This window comes from Podarcis filfolensis (assembly GCF_964270895.1).
Source record: "Podarcis filfolensis genome assembly, chromosome: Z".
Lineage (NCBI taxonomy): Eukaryota > Metazoa > Chordata > Lepidosauria > Squamata > Lacertidae > Podarcis > Podarcis filfolensis.
Window position 1 is genome coordinate 7560621 of NC_139617.1, and position 24212 is coordinate 7584832.

General features: G+C 45.2%; 1 protein-coding gene across 1 annotated transcript; it reads left to right on the forward strand.

The window, feature by feature from the left end:
• Positions 1–132: 132 nt before the first annotated feature.
• Positions 133–17804, forward strand: FMR1NB (FMR1 neighbor). Its single transcript, XM_083595282.1, has 7 exons — positions 133–160; positions 640–688; positions 2106–2183; positions 4967–5080; positions 8653–8793; positions 14535–14628; positions 17632–17804. Exons 3-7 carry the CDS (start codon positions 2117–2119, stop codon positions 17783–17785), a joined length of 570 nt encoding a protein of 189 aa, XP_083451408.1. The 5' UTR covers positions 133–160; positions 640–688; positions 2106–2116; the 3' UTR covers positions 17786–17804.
• Positions 17805–24212: the final 6408 nt, after the last annotated feature.

The window sequence follows — 24212 nt, forward strand, 5'->3', positions numbered from 1 at the left end:
TGATCTTTAAAATATCCAAACTGGTTAAAATAGCCACCTCTCTGGAAGTCATTACCAAGCGTGTAAGTCATAATAGAGATCCCCATAGCTACAGCACTGAACCATTTCCTTAAAGAGTCTGCAAGTTGACAAGTGTGCAGTGACCTCAAAATACAGAAATGTATGTAACTTCAGTTGAGCCATAGGACAATTGATTCTTTTCTAAAAGCTAGAAAGGGTGGCTGGAGATCTCTCAGTAGCTAAGGTTAAATGAATCTACTTTAACCTTACTGTGAGTTTTATTTATCCGTTTTATCATAACCCTGTATTAGGTTAGGTGATTTGTTTCTTCTCCATCCATGTCTCTGCAGTTAGTATGAATTAGGATGCCCTTAGTTTGCTTAGTAATATTAAGGTCCTGCACCCCAGTTTAAAGTAAGCAAGATTTGCACTGTTCTCTGGAAAGTTAAGATCTGCACTAAAGGTTTCTACCATTGGGAATGTCCCATTTCTGGCTAAAGGTCAATCAGGGTTTGCTGGTTAAACCCAGAGCTGATCTGATGCATCAATTTAATTTGATTAAAATATTACTAACATTGAAGTGAGGGGCTACTAGGGCAGCAGATTAAACATTTAAAAAATATATATATAAACTTTCAGAAACTACAGGTGGTGAGCATTATCAGACCTACCTCCCTAACACCTGGAGGTAGTGGGCACCACCCTGACACATGAGGTAATGAATTTTGGGTATCTGCTGGGACGTGTTATTTATTTAAAGACAAAATTATGGGGAGAGTCTGCTTGTTTTACCTAGGTGAGAATCTATGCAAATTCAATCTAGCTGCTTGAGTAAAGTTCAATCAGCTAAGGTTTCTTCAATCAGGTGGCAGCATGATTTTTGTTATTCACCTTTGTTGCCTATTTTATTCCATTGAGCTCAGACCACTGTACTTAGATGCACCCCGATACATTCTCAAAACCCCCCTGTTAAGTGCAATGCCTGAGAGAGGAAGACTGGGCCAAGGCCACCCACTATAAACTTGGTTATCTTCCCCAGCTAAGTCTAAACTAAAGATGTGTAGCCTGGGGCCCTCCAGGTGTTGTTGGGCTCCAGTTGTTGCATTGCAGAGGGTTGGACTAGATGACTCTTGTGGTCCCTTCCAACTCTACAATTCTAAGTTCCCACCAGCCCCAAGCCACCATGGCAAATGGCCATGAATGATGGGAGTTCAAGAGCAACTGGAGGGCCACAGGTTCCTCAAACCTGGTCTTAACTCATAACTACCACACTAACTCACCCTCATCCAACCTTCATCCAATGAACTGAGTTGGCAAGTGCCTGGAGTGAGTCAGCAGTAAAGCACACGAAGCAAGTGGAGTTAACTCTTTATCAGCAAAAACACAATCTGCAAAGGAGTGCCGGGCCTAATGAGCACAGCAACTCCTTTTCAGTACAGCTTGCCCCCATGAAGCAGTTGCAGAGACTGAAGGTCCCCACCTTCCCACAGCTGCCTAAGTCCCCACCTCTCCAGGATTTCCCCCAAGGAATCCAAGACTGAAACTGTGTGATGCTAACCTTGTCCACACTCCACATGCCTCTCTTGGTTCTGCGGTACAAGGAGGGAGGGGAGCTTGTTGCAGCAGGAAGGGGAAACACCTGTGACTCTTCACCAGCCAGACTCATCTCTGCTTCTTGGTCTCCCTCCTCTCCTACTCCAACTTCTGGTTCTGATTCTGGACTTCTCTCTGCCACAGACTCTCCCTGCTTACAATACCTTATTATCTCTTCAGCTTCCAATACCTCCTCTTCCCAGTCTTCTCCCCCTTCTCCCTCTGACCACTCCATCGTCCCACCACCAATCCCTGAGCTCTCAGCCTTCTTCCCTTGGGGGTTCCCCAGCTAGTTCCTCCCACCAATCCTCTGCACCCAACCAGTCCCTGACATCAAGTGTGATTCTACAAAGTGTTTTTTTTACATGTGGAATTGATCTGGGGTTCCCATGCAAAATGATTGTGTTGCCCCATGCAAAAGTAATTCAAGTAAGACAAGACTTTTGAGTCTTCTTCCCTCAATAAGCAGGTGAAGGCTTGCTGGAGTTTACATTATTTGTTTTTCATTGCAGAAGTAATACTGATGATGATCTCTGTGACCCAGATTTTAGCAAAATGCTTGTATGTATTGTATCATGCTGTTGGCCCAAGTGAGTATTATAAAGAATAGTTCTTAAACATAAGGTAGCTTGCAATGTTTGACAATAGAGGAATTGCTTGGGGAAACTTATAAGGCTTTTAAAATTCAAGGTGTTGTGTGTGGGTTTTTTTTTTAACAGAATGGCTAGGCACTAGTTGACCATATCCAATCTGTACTCTAGTAGTGTGTATCTGTTGATCTAAATGGCATGTGGGCAAATTGGTAGCCTGGATTAGTTCTTATCCCCCAATCAATTTCTTCCTCTCCCTCTCCCTACTACTCCCATCACTGCTTTGAAAAGTGTCATAACTCAGTGGTGAAGTATACATGCTTTGAATACAGTAGGTATCAATTCAATCCATAGCGCAGGGAACTTATTGCCTATATGCTTAAATAGGACCACTAGACTCCAAAGGTTGGCCTACTGGGTCATTTTCAGCTAACAATACCCAACTTTCCTAAGCTGAGAAATGAATTGAGAGTGCCCTAGCACTTGTCTGAAGCTGTAGACAGCTGCTGCAAGTCCTGAGCTAGCTCAAAAGTAGCCAGCATGTTTCATTCTGGCAGTTGTTGGATTCCAGCTTCCATTAGTCCAATGCAATTTTGCAAATAGTCATGATTATTTGCTGTCATCCAGCTCACAAATGCATCCAGGCACCAGTTTAGGACCTCCTGATTTGAGATGTTACAGAGAAATGGAACTGAGTGACACCTTGCCAGAAACCTTCTAATGACCTCCACAGCAGCTTCATGTAGATATTAAATAGTGTTGGAAACAAAATTGTGGTACCCAACAACTCCTAGGGGTCCAAGGCACCATCAGTCAATACTTTTCAATGGAACAGACCCTGTAAGCAGTAGTGAAGCCACCGCAAAACAAACTACGAACTCACTGAGAGCAGACATACACTGTGGTCTGTGGTATCTCAACCCACTGAGTCATCTAGGGGAATCAACAGGTTCATGGTGCTTCTGTCTTTCACCCGAATGTCACCCATCAGAGTGATCAAGGCTGATTCTATGCCCAAACTGGCCCTGAACCTGAACTGGAGTATATCAAGATAACCAGTTTCAACCAAGAGCGGAAGCACCACCTCCTGGGTCCAGGCCCCAGGGTGGTTCCCCCCCCCCCAGGGCTGGCTACATCACTGAAGACACACCACTTTACCCTCAACAGCCAGCAAGAGCAGCACTCTAGTCCATATGAAGCAGATAATTTTGTCCTTGCAGATTTTCCTTTATGGCCTAGGACCATCGTACCTACGGGACCGCCTCTCCCGGTATGCCCCATGGAGGACCTTAAGGTCCATAAATAGCAACACCCTAGAGGTCCCAGGCCCTAAGGAAGTTAGATTAGCAGCAGCCAGAGCCAGGGTCTTTTCAACACTGGCTCTAGCCTGGTGGAATGCTCTGTCTCATGAGACCAGGGCCCTGCGGGATCTGATTTCTTTCTGCAGGGCCTGTAAGACAGAGTTGTTCCACCTGGCCTTTGGCTTGGAATCAATTTGATTCCCTCCCCCTCTTTCTTTTTTCCTTTCTCCTCCTGTGATGAGGCTGCATTTTAATGTTTTAATGTTATATTTTAATCTTGTTTTTTAAGTTGTATTTCAATCAACTTGTTTTTATTATTGGTTGTTAGCTGCCCTGAGCCCAGTCTTGTCTGGGGAGGGTGGGGTATAAATAATAATAATAATAATAATAATAATAATAATAATAATAATTTTCCACTGTAGCCATCTGATGGCTCCAAGACTGGGTTAATGAGGGTAAATGATTGCCACTTCCATTGCATAATAGCTTTTCTAAGTGGTACATGGGCTGTTTTCTCCACGTTAACCACCACACAGGCACGATTATGTGCTCTTCCATGTGTACAGTCTCCTTCAGAGCAAAACTTACACACCTTGTACTGCAATTGTCTCCAGCTGCCTGGAACTCCTCAGTAAATCGGGTGGTTGCCTAACCTCCGCAGCACCAGAGAGGACATTTGGGTGCAGTTGTGTCTATGGCCTGCCATGTCTCACTATTCCACAGGGAGACTAGGACCTTGGCAGAATTGCCTTCTGAGGCTTCTGGAAAATCTCTTGCAGCATTCAGGAATCCATCAGCTTCCACACATCTCTGGAAGTGCACCAGATGGTCTCTGATCCTGGTGAGATAGCAGCAATTACCATCCCAAAACCAGTGCTACCTTTGTGGAGCACTGAGTATCTGGGAAGACATAGGTGGGTCAGGTTGATTGTTCCCATCTAACCTATTCAGGACATGACAATACAGTGGTACCTTGGTTGTCAAACTGCTTGGCTCCCGAACAAATCGGCTCCTGAACGCCACAAACCCAGAAGTAGTGTTCTGGTTTGCAGACGTTTCTTGGAAGCTGAACATTTGATGTGGCTTCTGCTTGAGTGCAGGAAGCTCCTACAGCCAATCAAAAGCCACACCTTGGTTTTCGAACAGTTCTGGGAGTCGAACGGACTCCCGGAATGGATTAAGTTTGACAACCAAGGTACCACTGTATGCGCCAGATTGGCTCCTTCATATACTTACAAAGCATGGGTGAGTGAGATTTTATTTTGAACTGACCTAATATTCTCCAACCACCACTAAGACAGAGGGCATAGTACTTAGTCCATCAGTTACCTGAAGAACAGGGGATCAGAGGCTGAGAGGGGGAAAGTGTTTTGATTGGGGAGGGGGGGAGAGAGTTTAAGTGGGAAAACTGTATTATGGTACTTAAATGCGTTTTCCCCTTGAGTTGCCGTGCAGGAGTTTGAATCGTTCTGTGTTTTTCAGGTTCTGCATTTCCGACCTTGGATGATTTAAATGAAACTGAAGTTGCTCCCCCTGAGCCAAGGACGAAAGTACAGATCGTATCTGAACAGCTGGTGACCTTTTTCAACCCAGTGAGTAAGTGCTTTTGTAGCATCATTTTTCATTGCCCCCTCTTCAAGTCCTTGAGAGGATTAGAAATGTTTGTTACTGTGGTCCTTCAATGAAAGGTCTCTTTGTTGAGCTATATTGAGGGGTGTTATTCTATGTAGAGTGCCACGTTTCATGTTTGGAAAAGGAAATAAAAAGGGGTTGTCTGAAGAAATGAACCCTCCATTTTCTCTCATGTTGCAGCTGCACATGGATCACCCATACTGGTTTGTAAGCATCTTAGAATAATAGAATTGTAGAGTTGGAAGGGACCATGAGGGTCGTCTTATTTGAGAAGCCCTCAAAGCCCTCCTGATGCATAGGACTAGTTTGAGCAGTTCTTTGGATGGGTTGAGATGCTCCCAATGCAGAATTAATGGTAGGTATAAAATGTTTGCATAGTGCTGTATCTAGTAACCCAACAATGCATTGACAGCAAAAGAAAAAAGTCAAGGCAGCAGTAGCTGCTGTTGTTGTTTGTTACCCACCCTTCACCCTAAGATCCCAGAGAATGTTACAACAATTGAAAACACAGCATAAAAACAGTTTGTTTTCAACTTGCAAAGAGAGAAGAGGGGACCATCTTAAAAATAGACATCTCAAGTGTCAAATGTCAGGGTAAAAAGGGGCATCTTTAGCATTCACTAAAAGCTTCAAAGTGAAGAATCCAGACACACTTCTGGCGGGAGGGGATTCCACAACTTAAGGGCTGCCACAGAGAATAAGCTTTCCTAGACTGCTGCCACCAGAGGGTAGTGGAACAACCAAAAGGGCTTAGAGATACGTGTGGATATTCACGGACATGTACATAATTATCCAACGGTTGTCCTGCTCAGAGTATACCCATTGAAATTAAAGGACTTAGTCTCTTTGCGTTTGATGGTTTTACACTGAGTAGGACTTGTATACAATCCATAAATCCAGTGCTGGGCAGGCCAATAAAGCAGGGTTTTCCTTTCTCTCCCATTCTTGCTGTTATATATTGAGTTGAATAGGATCCAAACTGCAGCAGTCTGATTGGTCCTAGAACAATAGGATTCAGAATGCAGCAGTCTGATTGGTCCTAGAACAATGCAGCAGTATGCTTGGTTGGCAGGAACCACCCAATCATGCTCCAGATAGAAGTGAATCCACAACCTGATTGGCTTACAGTAGAATTCCGGAATTATCCAATCATGTGCAGCCCATTGTGTAAGTAATGTATATAAAGCAGATACTTTGAGGGGACTTTCATTCATTCCTCCTCACCACTATGAGCTGAATAAAGAGCATGAAATCACTTTGCGACTCTGAGTATATTTCACTTGCCATACTCCAAGAGCATAGGGATTGGGCCAAACAGGCCAATGGAGCACAAGGCAAGCCTTGCTCCTCCTCCTGCTGAGCTGTGGTGCATGGGTCCCCAGCATGCTGCACATGTGCTCGCAGGTGTTCACAGCAGACGTCCCTGGTGCCCGCAGGCCCTCATCCCCCCTCTAAAATGAATCTTGCAACAATCCTCCTTTAGCCAATGGAATGCTTTTCACCCACCCCAGTTCGATTGTGGCAAGGAGGCAATTTTAAGTGAGTAACAGCTGGGGGCTGGGTAGGGGAGCAGCTGCACGTGTGTCGTGCCCATGACCATTTCTCTTTGCTTACAAATGTGCCCACAGACTCCCGAAAGGTCAGCAACACTTGCTGCAGTGGCTGGATGCTGAAGAAGTTGAAGGAGAAGAAGGGTGACCCTGCTTTCGGTTCCCTCTTTTTCTTCCACTAGTGGATTTCAGAATCAGTTTGCTGTGCATTGTAGGGGCTGCTTTTTACAAACGAAGCAATTGCAAAGCCCCATTAAGTACTTTTGCAAACCGCTTAGAGACTATTGTAGTTAAGTGGTATATAAATTGTTTAAATAAATGAAAGAAGGGCCTTGCACGGATCTTGCTGCATGGCTCTTTTGCTTTTTGGCAGTAGTGTTGCTGTTTCCACCAAAAGGAGAAGCAGACTTCAAAGTGGCACTTGGAAATAATCAGCTCATTAGTGTGTGGAGATTGCCCAGTTCGTTCCAACCTTCAAAGGAAAAAGGCCCTCCTGAATCTTATTCAGATACTCCAAAGCAAGGGGCTCAATCAAAAACATACTTTCAAAACCACCACGTTGATGCCTGACCCCTACGTGTGTTTTTCTGTGCTTTTTTTCTCTGCTACTGTTCCTTTTCTCCCTTGCATGGAGTTGATGCATAAGTGAAAAGGAACTCTCAGCAAATTTCCAATAAAACATGTTGTTGTTTAGTCGTTTAGTCGTGTCCGACTCTTCGTGACCCCATGGACCAGAGCACGTCAGGCACTCCTGTCTTCCACTGCCTCCCGCAGTTTGGTCAGACTCATGTTTGTAGCTTCGAGAACACTGTCCAAAACATAAAACATAGTATCACCCATTTGCATATCCCCCCCGGAAAAAGGAAACGTCTCATAGAAAGAGGACACTGAGCTAATTTGTATGCATAGATCAGGGCTGGGAAACCTCTAGTCCTCTGGACATTGCTAAACTACATATCCCATTAGTCCCGCCCAGCATAGTCTAGGCTGCTCAGAGTTCTGGTCCAGCAACATCTGGGGTGTGTGTGTGAAAGGTTCTTCACTCCTTATATAGATACAAAAATGGATTCAGAACCATATTTCCCATAGGGCTTAGTGGTGCGTCACGCCAGGGCGCCAGCCTCTCAGGGGCACTCTAGCAAGTGGGGGAGCTGTGTGGCTTTGCCGATGACCTCCCCTTTCCCTGCATGCCCGCCAGCTGTGCCCCGCCAACCATAAGGCCGGCGGGTGTGCAGCTTCCCTCCCAAGTCTCCTCGGGAGGAGAGCAATCCCCACAGAGGCTTAGGATGGAAGCTGTGCCCCACCAATCATATGGCTGGCGGGTGCACAGCTAGCCTCCCAAGCCTCTGCGGGGGTTGCTCTCCTCCCGAGGAGGCTTGTGAGGGGTGCAACTTCACTCCCAAGCCTCTGTGGGGTTCGCTCTTCTACAGCAGCATGGGGGAGAGTTGTGCTCCCCCCCCAATGGCTGGCAGTGAGCAGCTATGGCCACCCCAACACTATCCGTGGTAATTTGGCGGTGCTGGGCAGATATTTGCACCCCGGTGTCCCATCTGCTAAAGACGGCCCTGCATGGATTCAAGCCATAGTAATTCTAATGTTGGACCTACTGAAATGAATGGACATGACTAATTTAGGTCCACTCATTTCAATAGGTCTGCTCTGTATAGAATGCTCTTGGATACCCTGTAATTGGGGAAGATGGTGACCAGGTGAAACTTCATGCCTGCTCAGTCACCTGCCCAGATGTTGTCACTCACTGTTGATGGGAGACTCTAAGAACCCTCTTGCTCTCTCTTCTTAGGGTCTTTTCTCTTTAAACCAGACTTGGACTGAAGAGACTTAAAGGACTGTTCTCTTTAAAGTGGAACACATGGCCACCCTAAATGGAAGCAGCAGTCTGGAATAACTTTGCCTCGTGCCTCAGTGTGTACATGTTTAAACTGGGCTTGGAACTGAAATCTTGCATTTCTGCTTCATTTCCCAAAGCGTGTCGACCCAAAACAAATCAGGCAGTGGTGCCTTGCCAAGCTGGGGAAAACAGCAACAAGTCGTTGTGTCTGGAACACAAGTGCTGCTTCTCGTCTAAAAAGCATGTTCAGTTGGACTGCTATACTCCACTCAAAGACCGTAAGTGGCATTCTGCCTCCAGGGCTCTTTCACTTGTTCTGCAAAGCTGGACACACATAGTTTCTTATGCCTACACTGCCACCTTCAGCCAAGACCTTGTTGCTGCTTTTCCCAGGTGGCACAGCAGAGTAGTATAGATACAGGGTCAGGTTTGTAAGCAGTAGTGGCTGCTGGTGACCCTTGGGATTAGTTGGGGCAGAAGCCAGCAGTAGATGAAGGCAGAGCCAATGACAGGCAGAGCCAACTCGCTCTGATTCCCCCACCCCACCTTCCTCCATTCAAGGGATAACACTGAAATTAGTGGGGAGGAAGATGACAATGCATTGCCAGCCCCTGGATTGGTTGTAATCAAGGAGGCAGGCAGGTGGGGGATGGCTGAGAGCAGCCCAGCTTCATGGGGTGGTTCCCCACTTGCCCTACTTAATGGACTAGCCTCCACTGTTTGCAGGTCTGTGTTGAGGACTTACGTAATGCACCAGGAAGCTCTCAAATGAGCATGAGGGGCCATAGCTTGGATCACAGGATTTTCACACAGTAGGTCCCAGGTTATATCTCTCTCCTTGCCAGTTAAGTAAAAATCTCAGTTAGCCGATCTGGGAAGTATTTCTGTCTGAGAAGTCATACCAGTCAGAGCAAACAGTGTTGGACTAGACCAGGTTATGTGTTGTGCTGTACCACTTCAGTTGTTGCTGGGCTTACAATTCTCTCATTCCATCATCCCTAACAACATCTAGAAGGCGACAGGTCCTGCACCCTTTGACTTCACAGAGTAGTGATCTGTTTCATTTTACATCAGTGCACACAGATATTGTGGCTCCCATTGTGTTTTGGAGTGCATCTTAAAATGTTTCTTCAAAATTCAATGTGCTTCTCCTGTAGAGTTTATTTTCCATCCAGTTTGTCTGTTTGTAGAGCGATTTTGGTACTTGAATGCTTCAGGGTGTGCAGCATATGTCAATAAACAACACGTGCTTATAGTCCACAAAGCACACGCTGTGTGCATTCTAACAATCTGTTGACAAAACAGAAACCCTTCACAGGCCTCTTAGACTCCAGCATCTCACAAATTATTGGGTTACCTCCTGCAATGGGTAATTGGCAATTTTATTGCCCTGTTCAATCGTCTGATTCTTCACTTCGCTGAACATGTTTGCTATTTTCCCCTGCCAGTTTTGAGAACAGTGGGAGGCAAGGCCTGTTGCTTTCATGTGGTCTTCCTGGAGGCTTCTGGGTGGCCTCTTGGAAAGAAGGCTGCCAGGCTAGGTGGACCTTAGGGCTGATCCAGCAGGATTTCCATCACAGTTATATTTACAACAAATGTAGATCAGGAGCCAACAAAAACCCCTCTGCAGCTAGTTTCACATGTTTGGAGTCTTTGAGTTTGTTTGTTTTCTCAGACAGGCAGCCTCTCTTCTTCTGATGCCACATGACAAACTGCTTTTGTAACTTAAAAGGGAGGAATTTTTATTTTACTAATTTGGAATGTTTATATGCCAGCAACATTATAGGGAAAAAATATTATGGCAGTGAACTGCATAAAATCAACAATACAGCCATTCCTGTACCATAGCTGTCACCTTTCAGATTTGAAAATAAGGGATCAGCAGTCTCACTTGTCCCGGGGACAGTCTACGGGATATCTAACAATCCAGGATAGCAGCGGGAAGCAGCGGGAAACAGTGCTGGAATAAGGGAATTTCCCACAAAAAAAGGGAAGGTTGACAGCTATGTCCTGTACAGGGATAGCCTTACCATTGTAGTCCAGGCATTGGTAACCTCAAGGCTGGATTACTGCAGTGCACACTATGTGGGGCTGCCTTTGGGCCTGATTAGGGAGCTACAGTCAGTGCAGAATGTGACAGCCAGACTGCTGATGGGAGAATGTGGCCAACATGTGAGACCATTGTTAAAGCATCTGCACTGGCTGCCCATCTGCTTCCAAAATAGATTCAAGTATATACAGTTTTACCATATATACTCAAGTGTAAGCTGACTTTTTCAGCACATTTTTTATGCTGAAAAAGCCCCCCTCGGCTTATACTCAAGCGAGGGTCCTTTCAGGCTGCTCCTTCCTCCTCCTCCGCCTTTGGTGCTGTTGGCGGTGGCGGAGGAGGAACAAGTAGCCCGAAAGCAGCCCTTTTGGGCTGCTTGTTCTTCCTTTGCCACTGCCGCCACCACCAGGTTTGTGGTGTGGTGAACTTATTGACTCAAGTTTTCCCAGTTTTTTGTGGTAAAATTGGGTGCCTCGGCTTACATTCGGGTTGGCTTATACTCGAGTATATATGGTAATTCACAAAGCGCTGAAAATTTTAGAGACCTTAGGGAACACCTGAACCTTTCTATCCCAGGACAATCACTGAGATCATCTGCAGGCATGTTGGTGGTGCTTCTCCAAGTTGGCAAGGCTTATTTGTCAACAACAAGATCAAAGCCCTGAGTGTCATTGGTCCAGCATTATGGAATAGTCTGCCAACAGAGATTCGGCAGGCACCTTTTGCTTCCAGTTTTAAATGCCTGCTGAAAACTTTCCTATTCTAATAGGCTTATGCAGGCAATTAAGGCTGCATCTCTCCATAATAGCTAGCTGATTTCTGATTTCAGAATTTTAATGTGGTTTTTATTGTACGGTTTTACGTATAACTGTTGCAAACCACTCTGATACTTTGTATGAAATAAAATTGCATTCATAAAGCAAGTCCCAAACTCGTTGCAAATCAGTAGAGCAGATTAATGCATCAACATAGCTTGATCGCCCAAGGGAAGCCTGAATAAACAGGTGCATGTTAAGCAGGTGTCTAAACAGTGGGCGCTTATTGGAATTGCATTCCAAAGAGAAGGCACTTGCTTTATTCTATTTAATTTATTTTTACTCAGACAAATTATATACCACTTAAGCACAATTGTCTCTAAGTAGCATACGTCAAACTCAACAGTGCAATAAATATATAAAACCAGCTTAAAACTATAAAATCAGATCTGACTGTTAAAAGGCCTGCTGGAATAAAAAGTGATCATAAGATGAACCTCAGGAGCATATGGCAATGCTAACAGCATTGAAATATCTCAGCAGAGGTGCAGAATGTAAAGCATTCCCAGAGATACCCTGGTCTTCAAGTTGTTCCATAGAAAGACCTTAAACTTGGCCCGGTATCATATTTGCAGCCTCTGCAACTTCCTTCAGCACAGATGTTTTGCCCTGTGAAAGAGGTACCTCCTTCAACAACCTGGCAGCAGCCTTCTCCAGCTCAACTTTAATGGATGCCCCACAAATAATGCAATGCTGTGATACATTCTGGAGGTTACAGATGCCTGGACTTCTGCAGTTAAACAAGCCCAATCCAGAGCTGCCAGGAAGGGCTGCAGCTCAGTGCAGGACATCTACTTTGCATGCAGCATGTCCCTGGTTTGATATCCATGTAAGGCTGGGAAAGATTCCCTGGAGTGCCTCTGCCAGTCAGTGCAGACAATACTGAGCTAGATGGACCAATTCAGTACAAAGGCAGCTTCCTATACTCCTTAACAGCCATACGCAGTCGTAGCCAATGTAGTCACTTGTGTGTCCAATGACAAAGATTCAGCCAGGAGTGCACCCCAAAATGTTCAAATTCATATTGTGATAAGGCAACCTTCCCCAACTGGGTGGCCTCAAAGTGTTGCTAGGCTCTAAACCTATCCCTAAACCCTAACCCTAACCCTAACCCTAACCCTGACCCTAACCCTAACCCTAAACCCTAAACCCTAACCCTGACCCTGACCCTAAACCCTAAACCCTGACCCTAAACCCTAACCCTAACCCTAACCCTAACCCTAACCCCTGACCCTGACCCCTGACCCCTGACCCCTGACCCCTGACCCCTGACCCTAAACCCTAACCCTAACCCTACTACCCTAACATACCTCACAGGGTAGTTATGAGGGCCAACTGGGTGTTTATGCCACCTTGCAGGGCTGCCAACTTGAATAAAATATTGTGGGGGCCCAGGTAAGCACCACCCTGCATAATCGATCACATGACACGGTGCACACACACCATTTGAATGGCAATGCCCATCAACTTTGCAGGAGACCAGCCCAGGGGCGGAGCTTCATGCTCCAGCACCAGGGGGTGGAGAGCAGGCAGGGGCGGGGCTGGCATGCGTCACGGGGTGGGGCGCGTCACCTGCAGGGGCGGGCTGCACATCCTGGGGACATGGCGCGCCATCCACAGAGGCATGGCATGCGTCCTGGGGGCGTGGCACACTGCCCGAAGGGGCGTGGTGCGCATCCTGGGGGTGGGGCACACTGCCTGCAGGGGCATGGTACCCAGTGCAGGGGGGTGGGCAGCTGCGATGGCTCCCTACTGGGATCATGCTGCCGGGGGCAGTGCACTCCCCCCACACTCCTCTTCCTTTGCCAGTGGACCAGCCCCTGAAATATTTTATTGCGGGGGCTGGAGCACCCACAGCCCCTAGAAGTTGGCTCCTATGCTACCTTGACCACCTCTGAAAAAATGTAATAATGAAAAATACTGGCATGAAACGACATATTAATAATAAAAAAAGACCTACCCACATGATGCTGACACGATACCCTGCATGAATGCTGTGCAATAGAATGTACTTTCACCCAATTATTTGTTTGCTTGTGTTGCAACACAAAAAAATCTCTAATAAAACTAATTTTTTAAAGGGATATTAACTGTAAAGTAATTGTTCATTCCCCTCCTATAGGGAATACTCCCCCCAAGACACTTCCCTATCTAACACTCAATTTAAAGTGAATGCCTTATCACAGCTTCCCCTGGCCTGCTGCCCTCCAATAGCTCTAACTCCCATCAGTTTTGACCCCAGGCCAGGCATTTGGGGGCTGATAGGAATGAGAGCACTTTAGCTGTTACACCACAATGGTTCTCCCATGTTTCTGTGATAGCACAGGAGTGTTGGTTTACATCAGAGCAGTTTGAACTCAGGGTTGCATCCCAGAAATAAACTTTCCCCACTAACTATGTAACTGCGGTACAAAACTTAACATCCTCTATACAGGTGCAGCAGAATGAAGTGGTAGAAGTCCAGAGGCAGGAGTGTGGACATTACCATGTCAGACTGCCTGTGAAGGAACATATATTTGTTTTAAATCTAACCCACATTAAAAACAAAACAAAACTGAGAGGTAGAGCTTCTATCTTACTCCTGTGCTAGCTTTCTAGCTGCAGAGACTTGACTGCAACAAGAAAGGAGTTGGGAAAGATCATGGCACCCAAAACATCACCATTCTGTAGTGATTTAAAAAAAGGGTGTGTGTGTGTCCCAGGACACTTGCAGGATATGCTTCATAACTTCAGTAGAAGGTGATCAAAGTGTGTAGTAGTTGCAGAATGTAGGAGGAGGAGATGCAAGATGTTACCATGGAGTGGTTTATGTGCAAGAGGGGTTGCACAAAAGGAGGGGAAAGGAGGCATGGGAGTGAAGGCATGTACAAAGGGGTATAAAGCAGAGCTACAGAGTAGAAAAGGGAAGTGGCTTCAGAAATCAGGTTGAGCTTAAGTAGCTGCATGGGGTGGGAAGTGGAAGCTCCAGGGGGTTAATGTGGGGAAAATGGCAGGGGTGGTGGTGGAGCAAACAGGAGCACAGCTCCTAGTGTACTATAGACATCCACGTGCTTTGGAGATTATTTATTGCAGATGCGGCCATGAAGCAAAGCTGACTCATTACTAGGTTGTAGGACAGTTACAAGCCAAGCTGATGTTGATTGAACTGTAACAGGTCCTCAACAGATCCTGCGGATGCTTGGTGCCGGGATAGGAGGACTGATCCTTCTTGCGTGTCTTCCATGTTGCTGTTTTATTCTGGAGAGGAGGTAAGAGATACTTCATCCTGTGTAAAAGCACAGCTGCGTTATGGGGCACTTCAGCACTCTCACAGTAAAATGCAGTGGAGTGGAGGGAGCAGAGGCGCCGACTCCTAGGGGCTAAACCCTTTTGGATCCCCTCAACATTTGCTTGTGAGGGACACCCCCCCCATGTTAAAAAAAAAGGTCATGTCAGTTTGGAGGAGCCAGGAACACAATGGCAATATGGCCTTAGTGACTGGATCATCCTCCTTCTTCTCCTGGTGGCAGTAGCAGCAGCAGCAGCAGCCACCAACCATTGCAGCCACCACATTCCTGGCTCCTCCAAGCTGGCGTGATGTCCTGACATGATGTTGTCACACGTGGGGTGTTGGGCCCCCCACCACACTTGCAAGTTGGTGTCTCTAAGATGGAGGGACTCTAACTCAGCGGCAGAGCACATCCAAAAGTCCAGTCTCTGACATCTCCTTTAAAAGGACCAGGAAGTAGGAGATGAAAGGACACATTTCCACCCCATATCTAGAAGATCCACCTTGATCACTGTGACCTCCTGATGGGGCATTTCTGGAGGTTCCCCATGCCCCTGAGATTAGATTGGCCTTCACTTTAGTGTGGCAGGCCCTGCCCTGTGGAATTTCCTCACAGAGCTACAATTCCTAGCAACCTGAACGAAATACAATTTCCAGATTTTTTGGGGGGGGAGTGGGCAACCATTTGCTTTATATGATTGCTGAATGTGCTTTAAACATATGGTATGGGTGTGGCCACTGCCCAGGGCAGACAATCCTGAACTAGGCAGGCCGACAGTCTGATCTGGGGTAACGTAGCTTCCCTATGTTCCCACACAAACTTTTAGCACAAAGTTGCTCAGCTATCAAATTATTTACCATGAAAAATAAATTGCCCTGCCTGTGCATATGGAACCACACACACTCAGGCATTATTCCTCTCCCCTCGCCAGATGGTTATTTGTTGTAAGTTTCCACACATGGACCTCCTGCATAGAATCTTTGCATTTACAATTTCCTCTGCTCTCAGCACCCAATGCTGAAACTGTGGATAGCCAAGCAGAGCCACTGGCACATCTCCAAACAAGAGACTAGAATTAACAAAGAATGGTCTGCTAAGATAAGCCCTGGGAAATGAATGTGTGAGAGATGGGATTCATATCAATGCTGAAGTGATTTGCCCAGGAAGGGCTGTGTGGAGTGGATGGACTGTTGCTATTGCTAGGAATATTATTGGATGTTGCTTAAAAAGGCCTTTTTTAAAAAGAAGAAGAAAGCAAGCAAAAAAGGCCATAATTAACTAGATGTTGAACCATTTTAATTTCTAGCACACCCTCATTGAAATGTTTGAATACATCAAAAGAAGCAAAACTGTAAGGAAGAATTATCTTTTCTAGTTTCAAGATGGCACCTCTTTTGGCATAGGGTTCCAGTGAGTTCTTTCAACACATCTGCAAGAGTGTAACATATACTGGGAAATTACCAAAGCTGTATGTGGGTCTTTCATCTGCAGGTGCATTGCACAAGTAAAGAATTTCTCACCTGTTGCTGCTGCATTTGGCTTTTGAAAGCTAAATTGGACATGACGGATTGGCGTGCCTTCCTTGTTCGTATATAAAGGAGAGGATTTAGGGGGATAGGGCTTACTGCAGCGTTCGGGGACTTGTAGCCTTCCAGAGGCTGTTGGACTCCAGCATCCCTGACCATTGGCCATGCTAACTGGGGCTGATGGGGGGGGGTTGATGTACAACATCTGGAAGTCCACATGCTACCCACTCCTGGTTTACTGGAACTGAGCTGGGGGTGGAGAAAAATGGACAGAGCAAATAGACTAGAGTGGAAGGAAGCAGCAAAACCCCTCTCTCACACCTTCCTATAACTGTTGCAACCATCTGAATTTCTCTTGCTTTGAGTGAGATTAAAAAGGTAAACGGACCCCTGACCATTAGGTCCAGTCGTGGCTGACTCTGGGGTTGTGGCACTCATCTCACTTTACTGGCCGAGGGAGCCGGCATACAGCTTCTGGGTCATGTGGCCAGCATGACTAAGCCGCTTCTGGTGAACCAAAGCAGCACACGGAAACACCGTTTACCTTCGTGCTGGAGCGGTACCTATTTATCTACTTACACTTTGACGTGCTTTCGAACTGCTAGGTGGGCAGGAGCTGGGACCGAGCAAAGGGAGCTCACCCCGTTGCGGGGATTCGAGCCACCGACCTTCTGATCGGCAAGTCCTAGGCTCAGTGGTTTAACCCACAGCGCCACCCGCGTCCCTTTTGAGTGAGATTACTGGTTCTTAAATTCAGTGCTTCTACTCTGACCTACAGTAGCTCAGGTCTCAGGCAGGGATCCTTCCCTTCACTTGCTACCATGAATGCATAACGTCCCAGGTTTGATCCCTGATATCACCCTGTTAAAAGATCAGATAGGAAGGGAAGGGAAAGATGCCTGCCTGAGCCCTGTCCAGTTATCGCCAGTCAGTGCTAAAACTGGAAAATAGTCTTACCTGGTATCAGACCAGGGGCAGATCTATACTCATGGTTTTTAATGTTAAGGAAGAGTTAAGGAATGGTTTTGATAACATAAATGGACACATGACTTCCTACTTTTTACGTTAATAATGCGTTATTACCTTGTCTTTTTATAGCTTAATTTTTAATCGTTTTATGCTGCTACATTGGTGAAACACTGCTCACATGTCCCCCCAGAGGGAGTAGCAGCAACCAGTGACCAGCACAATGGAAAGAAAGAGCATTTTGGAAAATGGTGTGGCTGGGTATTACTTACATTTGACCGGGCGGGAGGGGAGCATGATAAAAATGTTAAATAGCAAGTGACATTTTAGAACGACATATCTAATATCGTTCTGATATGGGGAAATAACATTGAACAGGTCAGTATAGCTGCAGCCCTGGTTTACTACCCTTCCCACCATTAAGTGTATCCGGAATCTGCCAGGAAATGCACAATATTCTCATTGAAGGTTTTTTCTGGTGGCATTTCAGCCCATGTTTTAATGCATTACGAAGAGGCCCCAAAGGAGATGATCTTGAAGAAGACAGTGATGATGAGAGTGATGAAAGCAGTGATAGCCATTCTTCATCATCTGTCCAAGATGATGTTGAGAAACAAACGAGCAAGAAGGAAAAGGGCAAATAAACCACTCACCACTATTTGACCAACTTTTGTATGTGTGTTTTGTATTCATATCCTCAACCTTTCCATTTTTTCAGTGCTCACGACAGCTTATATAAAATCACAACACACACACACACACACACACATAACGCAAAGAATAAAAAAAGATTATAACACAATCCAGCACCAAAAGTAAAGAAAAAAGCAAAACAATAATTAGGCAGGCTCCCTCAAGGAGGACAAGTGCAAGAGAAAATATAAGTTTGAGTCTTGAAAACTAAAAGGAAACAGGAGTAAAGTTAACCAAATTCTGGGGGCCAGAGTGGGTCATGGTTAAAAAGGCCCTGCTCATGTAACTTAATGTTACCAGACGTCCCTGTTTCCCAGGGACAGTCCCCGGATTTACAAATCAGTCCCTGGACAAAATCCATTGAAGTTGAAAAGTGTCCCCGGATTCATGGGAAAAAATCTGGTAAGCTTAATGTAACTACCAGCCTCCCACCTATAGGAGAGGATATATGGAGCCAAGCCTGTAATGATGGACTCAGTGAATGGGCAAGTTCATATGAGAGAAGACAGTCCTTTGGATAAACTGGTCCCACACCATTTTAGGGCAGCTCCCTCTAAACAGACCTCCCCTAAAACAGCTCCCATCAGCCCCAGCCAAGGGCCACAGTCAAATTAACCAAATGCTTGTTGTCAAGCCGTGTATTAGTTGAGCAAAGCAGGGGCCATGGGAGCATGGACTCTGCATGCCGAAGGGTCCCAAGTTCAAGCCAGTTCAAAAGGATCTCAGTGGAGATGGGAAAAGATGATTACTAAAGATTCCAGAGAGATTACTGCCAGTCAGAGAAGGCAGTATTGGATTGGATGGGAGGCATAGTCTGACTCAGTTGAAGGCAGCTTCCTATGATCAACAGCAGACATTGAGGTGTCCCAGGAGCAAGAACGTAAGAAGAGCCTTAGTGGACGAGGCCTCCAACATCTTGATCCCACACTGGTCACCCAGGTGCATGTGTTTCTAATGGTGTTTTGTACTTTAATCAGAGATGAGGACCTTTTACAAGAATGCCTTAGACAGTCATTTAAACAAGCAGCCACAAGATGGTGGTATAAGCAAACAATTTTCCATTGCTTTTCCTTTTCCTCTGGAAGTTGCTATGCATGTGATGATCCCGTTTAAAATGAAGAAGCTTCTTAGAAACATGAACTGGTTTTTGTTTCATTCTTTTAAAATTAGCATGGTTTATCACTTCCTAAGAAGGCAGATACTAGGATGCAAAGCCACTCAAACCACTCAGTAATAAAGGCTCTGTATAAGATGAGGGTATGGTGGCAAGGCTTGCAAGGGCACATGTTTCTGGACTCAAACTCCCATCAATCCCAGCCAGGATGGCCAAGGGTCCAGCATTTTTGGAGCCGTAGTCGAACAACACCTGGGAGCAGAGCCGGATTTAGGTTTGATGAGGCCCTAAGCTACTGAAGGTAATGGGGCCCTTTATATGTCCAGCTGTCCTTTGTCAAGAACAAATTGTTGTGGTTTTTTGTGTTGCATGTATGCTATATGGTAATTTATGGACCTAATAGGTATCGAAAGCCATTTGCACATAACAAATAGGAGCCTACACAACACAAAACACTGTTGCTGTATGTAGGTTTTTTTATTTGTTTTTTTTAAACTTATATTTTGGAAATGTACATCCAGTTTCCCCCCCTTTAATTTTTTTTGAGGACCCCAAAAGAGTGGGCCCCAAAGCTATAGCTTGTTTAGCTTATACATAAATCTGGCACTGCCTGGGAGGCTCCATGTTCATTGCCTCTACTATATAGCATTATTCCTTGGATAGCTTAGTTGGCTAGAGCATGGTGATGATTATGCCAAGGTTCCAGGTTTGATCCTTGTATGGGACAGCTGCATATTCCTGCACTGCAGGGGGTTGGAATAGATGACCCTCAGGGGTCCCTTTGAACTCTACAATTCTAAGAAACTATGGAAGTATAGACCTGGATTTGTGGCTTAGGTAGGACATATTTTATTGGTTGATTTTATTGGAGAATTTCTATACTGCCTGTCTGCTAAAGTGGTCCCTAGGCTGCATTATAATATGTGCACTACTAAGTGAAGATGATGTAAAGTCCCTAAAAATAAGGGGGCATCATCCCACCAATGTTGAGCATAATGGAGTCCAGTTTAACACAGCAGAAAACTTAAAACATGTCCTTAAAGCTACCCTGTTGAATTCCAAGAGGCATTTCTTGAATCTCTGGAGAGTGCTCAGTCAATGCTGGTTATGTAGTTAACTAGCTAACCGAGTGTGAGCTTCATCTTTCTGACCTCTTTACAGTGCCATAGTGAGAACATACCACTCAACTGTCCCGAACTGAGCGGGACATCATGGATTCACAGAAACCGCAAATGCTTCTGTTTGAATTCCGGAGTGTCCTGTTTCTGCCGCCTTGCCTCTGCCTCCGCCATGGCCTCCACCACTGCTGCCACGGCCTCTGCGGCAGCACACCAAGAAGTGGGTGCAGCACATCCAGAAGCACACTTCCAGAAGCGGACACACCACTGCACCTAGGAAGAAAAGGCCATGAGAAGGCCATGGGCAAGGCCTAGCCACAGCGGCAGAGGAGGAGAGACAGCCGGCAAAGGCAAGGTAGCTGCAGCATGAAGATCGGGTGGGTGGAGACAAGAAATAGTGTGACTATGAATGGAGTGGGATGGTGGGAGAAAGAGTGAGGAGTTCAGGGGTGGGGTGTGTTTGTGTGCAGGGTGTGTTTGTCCTGCTTTCCCATCCAGAAAGGTTGGATGATAGATGAGAATGGTTGGTGTGATTTAAAACTATATGAGGTTTCAGGTTTGAGAACAAAGGAACACAGGAAGTTGCCTTATACTGTGTTAGGGCATCGGACCATCTAGTTCAGTACTGCCTACACTGACTGGCAGTGGCTCTCCAGGGTTTTGGGCAGGCTTTGCTCCCAGCTCTACTTGGAGATGCAAGGAAGTAAGCTTGGGAACCTCTGCATGCAAGGTAGATGGTCTGCCACTGAGCTATGGCATTTCCCCAAGACATACACTCAATGGTGAAGGGCAAGGCCATGATGTCCTGGTTTAATGGAACATTTCCTGGAATGCTCTTATCTTTTGGGAACCCACTTCATTTCAAGACCCCTCCCTATGAGGTCAGAGAAGGTCCTTGTTTTCTCAACCAAGCTCCCAAATTAAAACAGTCAAGGAATAACGGGAAGATTTTGAATTTTTCAAAACAGTATTTCATGATATGTAAATATCAGCAGCAAATGCAGAGAACCATAAAAGACTATGGCAGTAGAGGGTGGTCCATTAGGGCAAATGGGACACTGGTCCTCATCCAGTTCAGGTGCTGGCACCGGCTACCTGCTCTCCCCTCTTTAATCGTAATGTCTTCTGTAGAACTCAACAGGGAGGGTAATGGGGCAAAATCAGAATTGGTTAGATCTGCCTATCATTGTTTCTGGCTCTCCCAACAGTTGCTTCTTCTGCCTTCCGCCCTAGCAGGCACCAGCTATCACTGTACTAGGGGTTATAAACAATGTTAGTAATACCTAGATTGGGCCCATTGGAATTAATGGACATCACCAAGTTAGATCAGTTTCAGTGCAACTACTCTGAGTTGAAAGTAGTCGCATATAACCACTTATGGTTTGCACATACATAAGAAAGAGTCTAAATAGATCAATTGGTAGATAGGGTTGGAGCCATACATTCTCTTCTTCTTGAAGTTTTCCATGATAGTTCCTGAGATCAATGAGCAGGCTTTTGGTTTGTTGTTGTCTTCTGTGTTATTGTGATTGCAGCTGTATTTAGCAAGACAGCTCTTTGCTATTTAAGTATGTTTCTCAAGTTCATAAATTTGAGGCCTACAACCACAATGAATACTGTTAATTTTAGCATGTAAGACCCACGATTACTAGTACAGCAGCATCTTCAAGAATAACTCTTTGACTTAATAACTGTGTAGTATTCTTGTCTTATGTCTGGTTTCTTGTATCTGTGTCTCTCTCTCTCCATAGGAGAGCTTTCAGCAAGCTGTGTTTTAGGTCAAGAGTTCATTTTGTAATGAACTGAGGAAATGTTATACATGCATTTCACTTTTTTTTGTATGCATTTTGGGGGGAGGGGGAATACACAGGAAACTGCCTTATATTAGGGCATAGTATTTGACCACCTCACACAGTATTTCCTACTCTGACAGACAGCAGCTCTTTCTAGCAAAAGTCCCCTCACCATCATCTGCTACCTGTTCCCCTTTTTTTGTTTCAGTTGAGGAGGCATTTGCTGTGAAGCAAAAATCAATCCCCATTAAACCTGTCTAGTTTACAGCGGCAGGAGGGTTAGATGTTGTAACATTTGGGACTTTTTAGTTTTGGGGGAGGAAAGGTGAGTAAGAAGTGACAGAAGTTTATAACGTTAGGGAGAAAGTGGGTGGCTAAAAGTTTGTCTCCCTCTCTCATAACACTAGAACCCACAGATAATCCAATGAAGCTGAATGTTGGAAGATTCAGGATGGATTAAAGGACAGACTTCTATTCGCGCACCACAGAGTTAAACTATGAACCTCACTCTCAAAGGAAGCAGTGATGGCCACCAACTTGGATGGCTTGAAAAGAGCTCTGGCTACAATGGCTATGTTCTGCCTTCTACAGTCAGGGGCAGTAATACTTCTGAATACCTGCTGGTATTCTACCTGCTGGTGGAAACCACAGGAGGGGACAGCGCTCTTGCACTCAGGTCCTGCTGGAAGGCTTTCCACAGGCACCTGGGTAGCCACTTTGAGCACAGGATGCAGAACTAAGTTCATAAAGTGCAGAAATATTTTGTTTAAGGTGTGCAGGTGCAGGTGTGCAAAACACAATAATGCCCCATATCCACGTTCTTGTTGCGCTGTCCATTGCTGGCTCAAGCAATCTCTTTGCTTATGCAGGGACTGGGGAACGATAGCTCACTGGCAGAGTGAAGGGGTTGTTGTATTCAATGTTCACCGTAGTTAAGAGTTGACCCATTGCAGTCGTTAAGAGTCGTCAACAGGCTCATCACAGCTATCTGCCAATCACCCATTCCCACCACCCTTCTGAGTAATACCCCTCCCCACCTTCTCACTATATAGAAGGATCTGGCAACTTCTGTTTCAGTGTATCTGAAGAAGTGTGCATGCACACGAAAGCTCATACCAAGAACTAACTTAGTTGGTCTTTAAGGTGCTACTGGAAGGAAAATTTTTTGTTTTGTTTTGACTATGGCAGACCAACACGGCTACCTATCTGTAACTGGACCCATTGAAATTGATGGACATAACTAACCTGGGCACCTTGTCTTCAATAGGTTTGCCTGCAGAAGATCCCGGGTTCAATCCCCAGCAATTGCCAGTCAGTGTGGACAATATTGAACTTGATGGACCAGTGGTCTGATTCTGTATAAGGCAGCCTTCTATATTCTAATGAAAATAAAACTTATTGCTCACTAACAGCGGGGGGTGGGGGGTTTGCTCACTAATAGAGATGGAAGAATATATCATTTTCAGTTGGGGAAAATGCAGCCAGTTGCTGTTGTTGTCTCAGTTTCTCATTTTTCCAATCTAAAGTTTAGTTCTCCACATTTATGCAGTAATTAGCAAATTTTCTTTTTTAAAAATCATCACGACATTTTGTAAGCATTTGAGTGGGAATTCCTCCTAATAAAAACATTTTTGTATGCAGTTTTGAATAATGTATATATTTTTGCTAGTAACTTTCCCTGATATAATGGCATTTTTGTATGCCATTTTCACTAATATGTTCATTTTTATGCACACTTTCCCCTAATATACAAATTTTAGTTGGTTGAACCACTGCATTACAAAATTCAAATAAGTGCGAATTTTGACAGATGGCTAGGGTTTGGTTTTCAAATTGTTTAAGAAGGTGCAAATTTAATTAAATTTGGCTTTAGATGTGAACGGGGTCCAAATTCTCCCTTGCCTTTATTCACTATGACTTGGTAAGAGGGCTTTAACAAACCTTTAACTTATTCCTCCCCAGGTGGAGAGCTGAAAGTTCGTAAGGATGGCACTGTGACCTCTTGAAGAATCTGAAAAGGGAGAATTCTTAAGCTGTTCCGTAACTGCAGTATGAAAGTTAATTGAGCATTTTGAACTAGCTTGGTGCTTTCATGAAATTGAGGAAGTAGGAATGATTCCAACTTATGTGCCTTACAATCTAAAGCAAACATGATAAATGAAGGATGGGGCCTAGTACCCAATTAGCAGCAGCTAAAAAAAGAGCTATGTAAGTCATAAGTCATAGGTGGACATAGTGTTTGCCTGTCATCTGGCTGTTCGCCTTTCACAACTCCATTCAGAGGAATTGTATCACAATTAGTCAGCGAGGTCTCTTTTTGCAGAATGATCACTATGTCCTTGCTTTTAAATAC

Excerpts from the sequence above, each read along its gene's own strand:
- FMR1NB (XM_083595282.1), top strand. The coding sequence starts at position 2,117 with ATGATGATCTCTGTGACCCAGATTTTAGCAAAATGCTTGTATGTATTG. Across the intron at positions 2,184-4,966 it reads GTATCATGCTGTTGGCCCAA|GTTCTGCATTTCCGACCTTG; the intron begins GTGAGTATTATA and ends TGTGTTTTTCAG. Across the intron at positions 8,794-14,534 it reads CTATACTCCACTCAAAGACC|GTCCTCAACAGATCCTGCGG; the intron begins GTAAGTGGCATT and ends GAACTGTAACAG.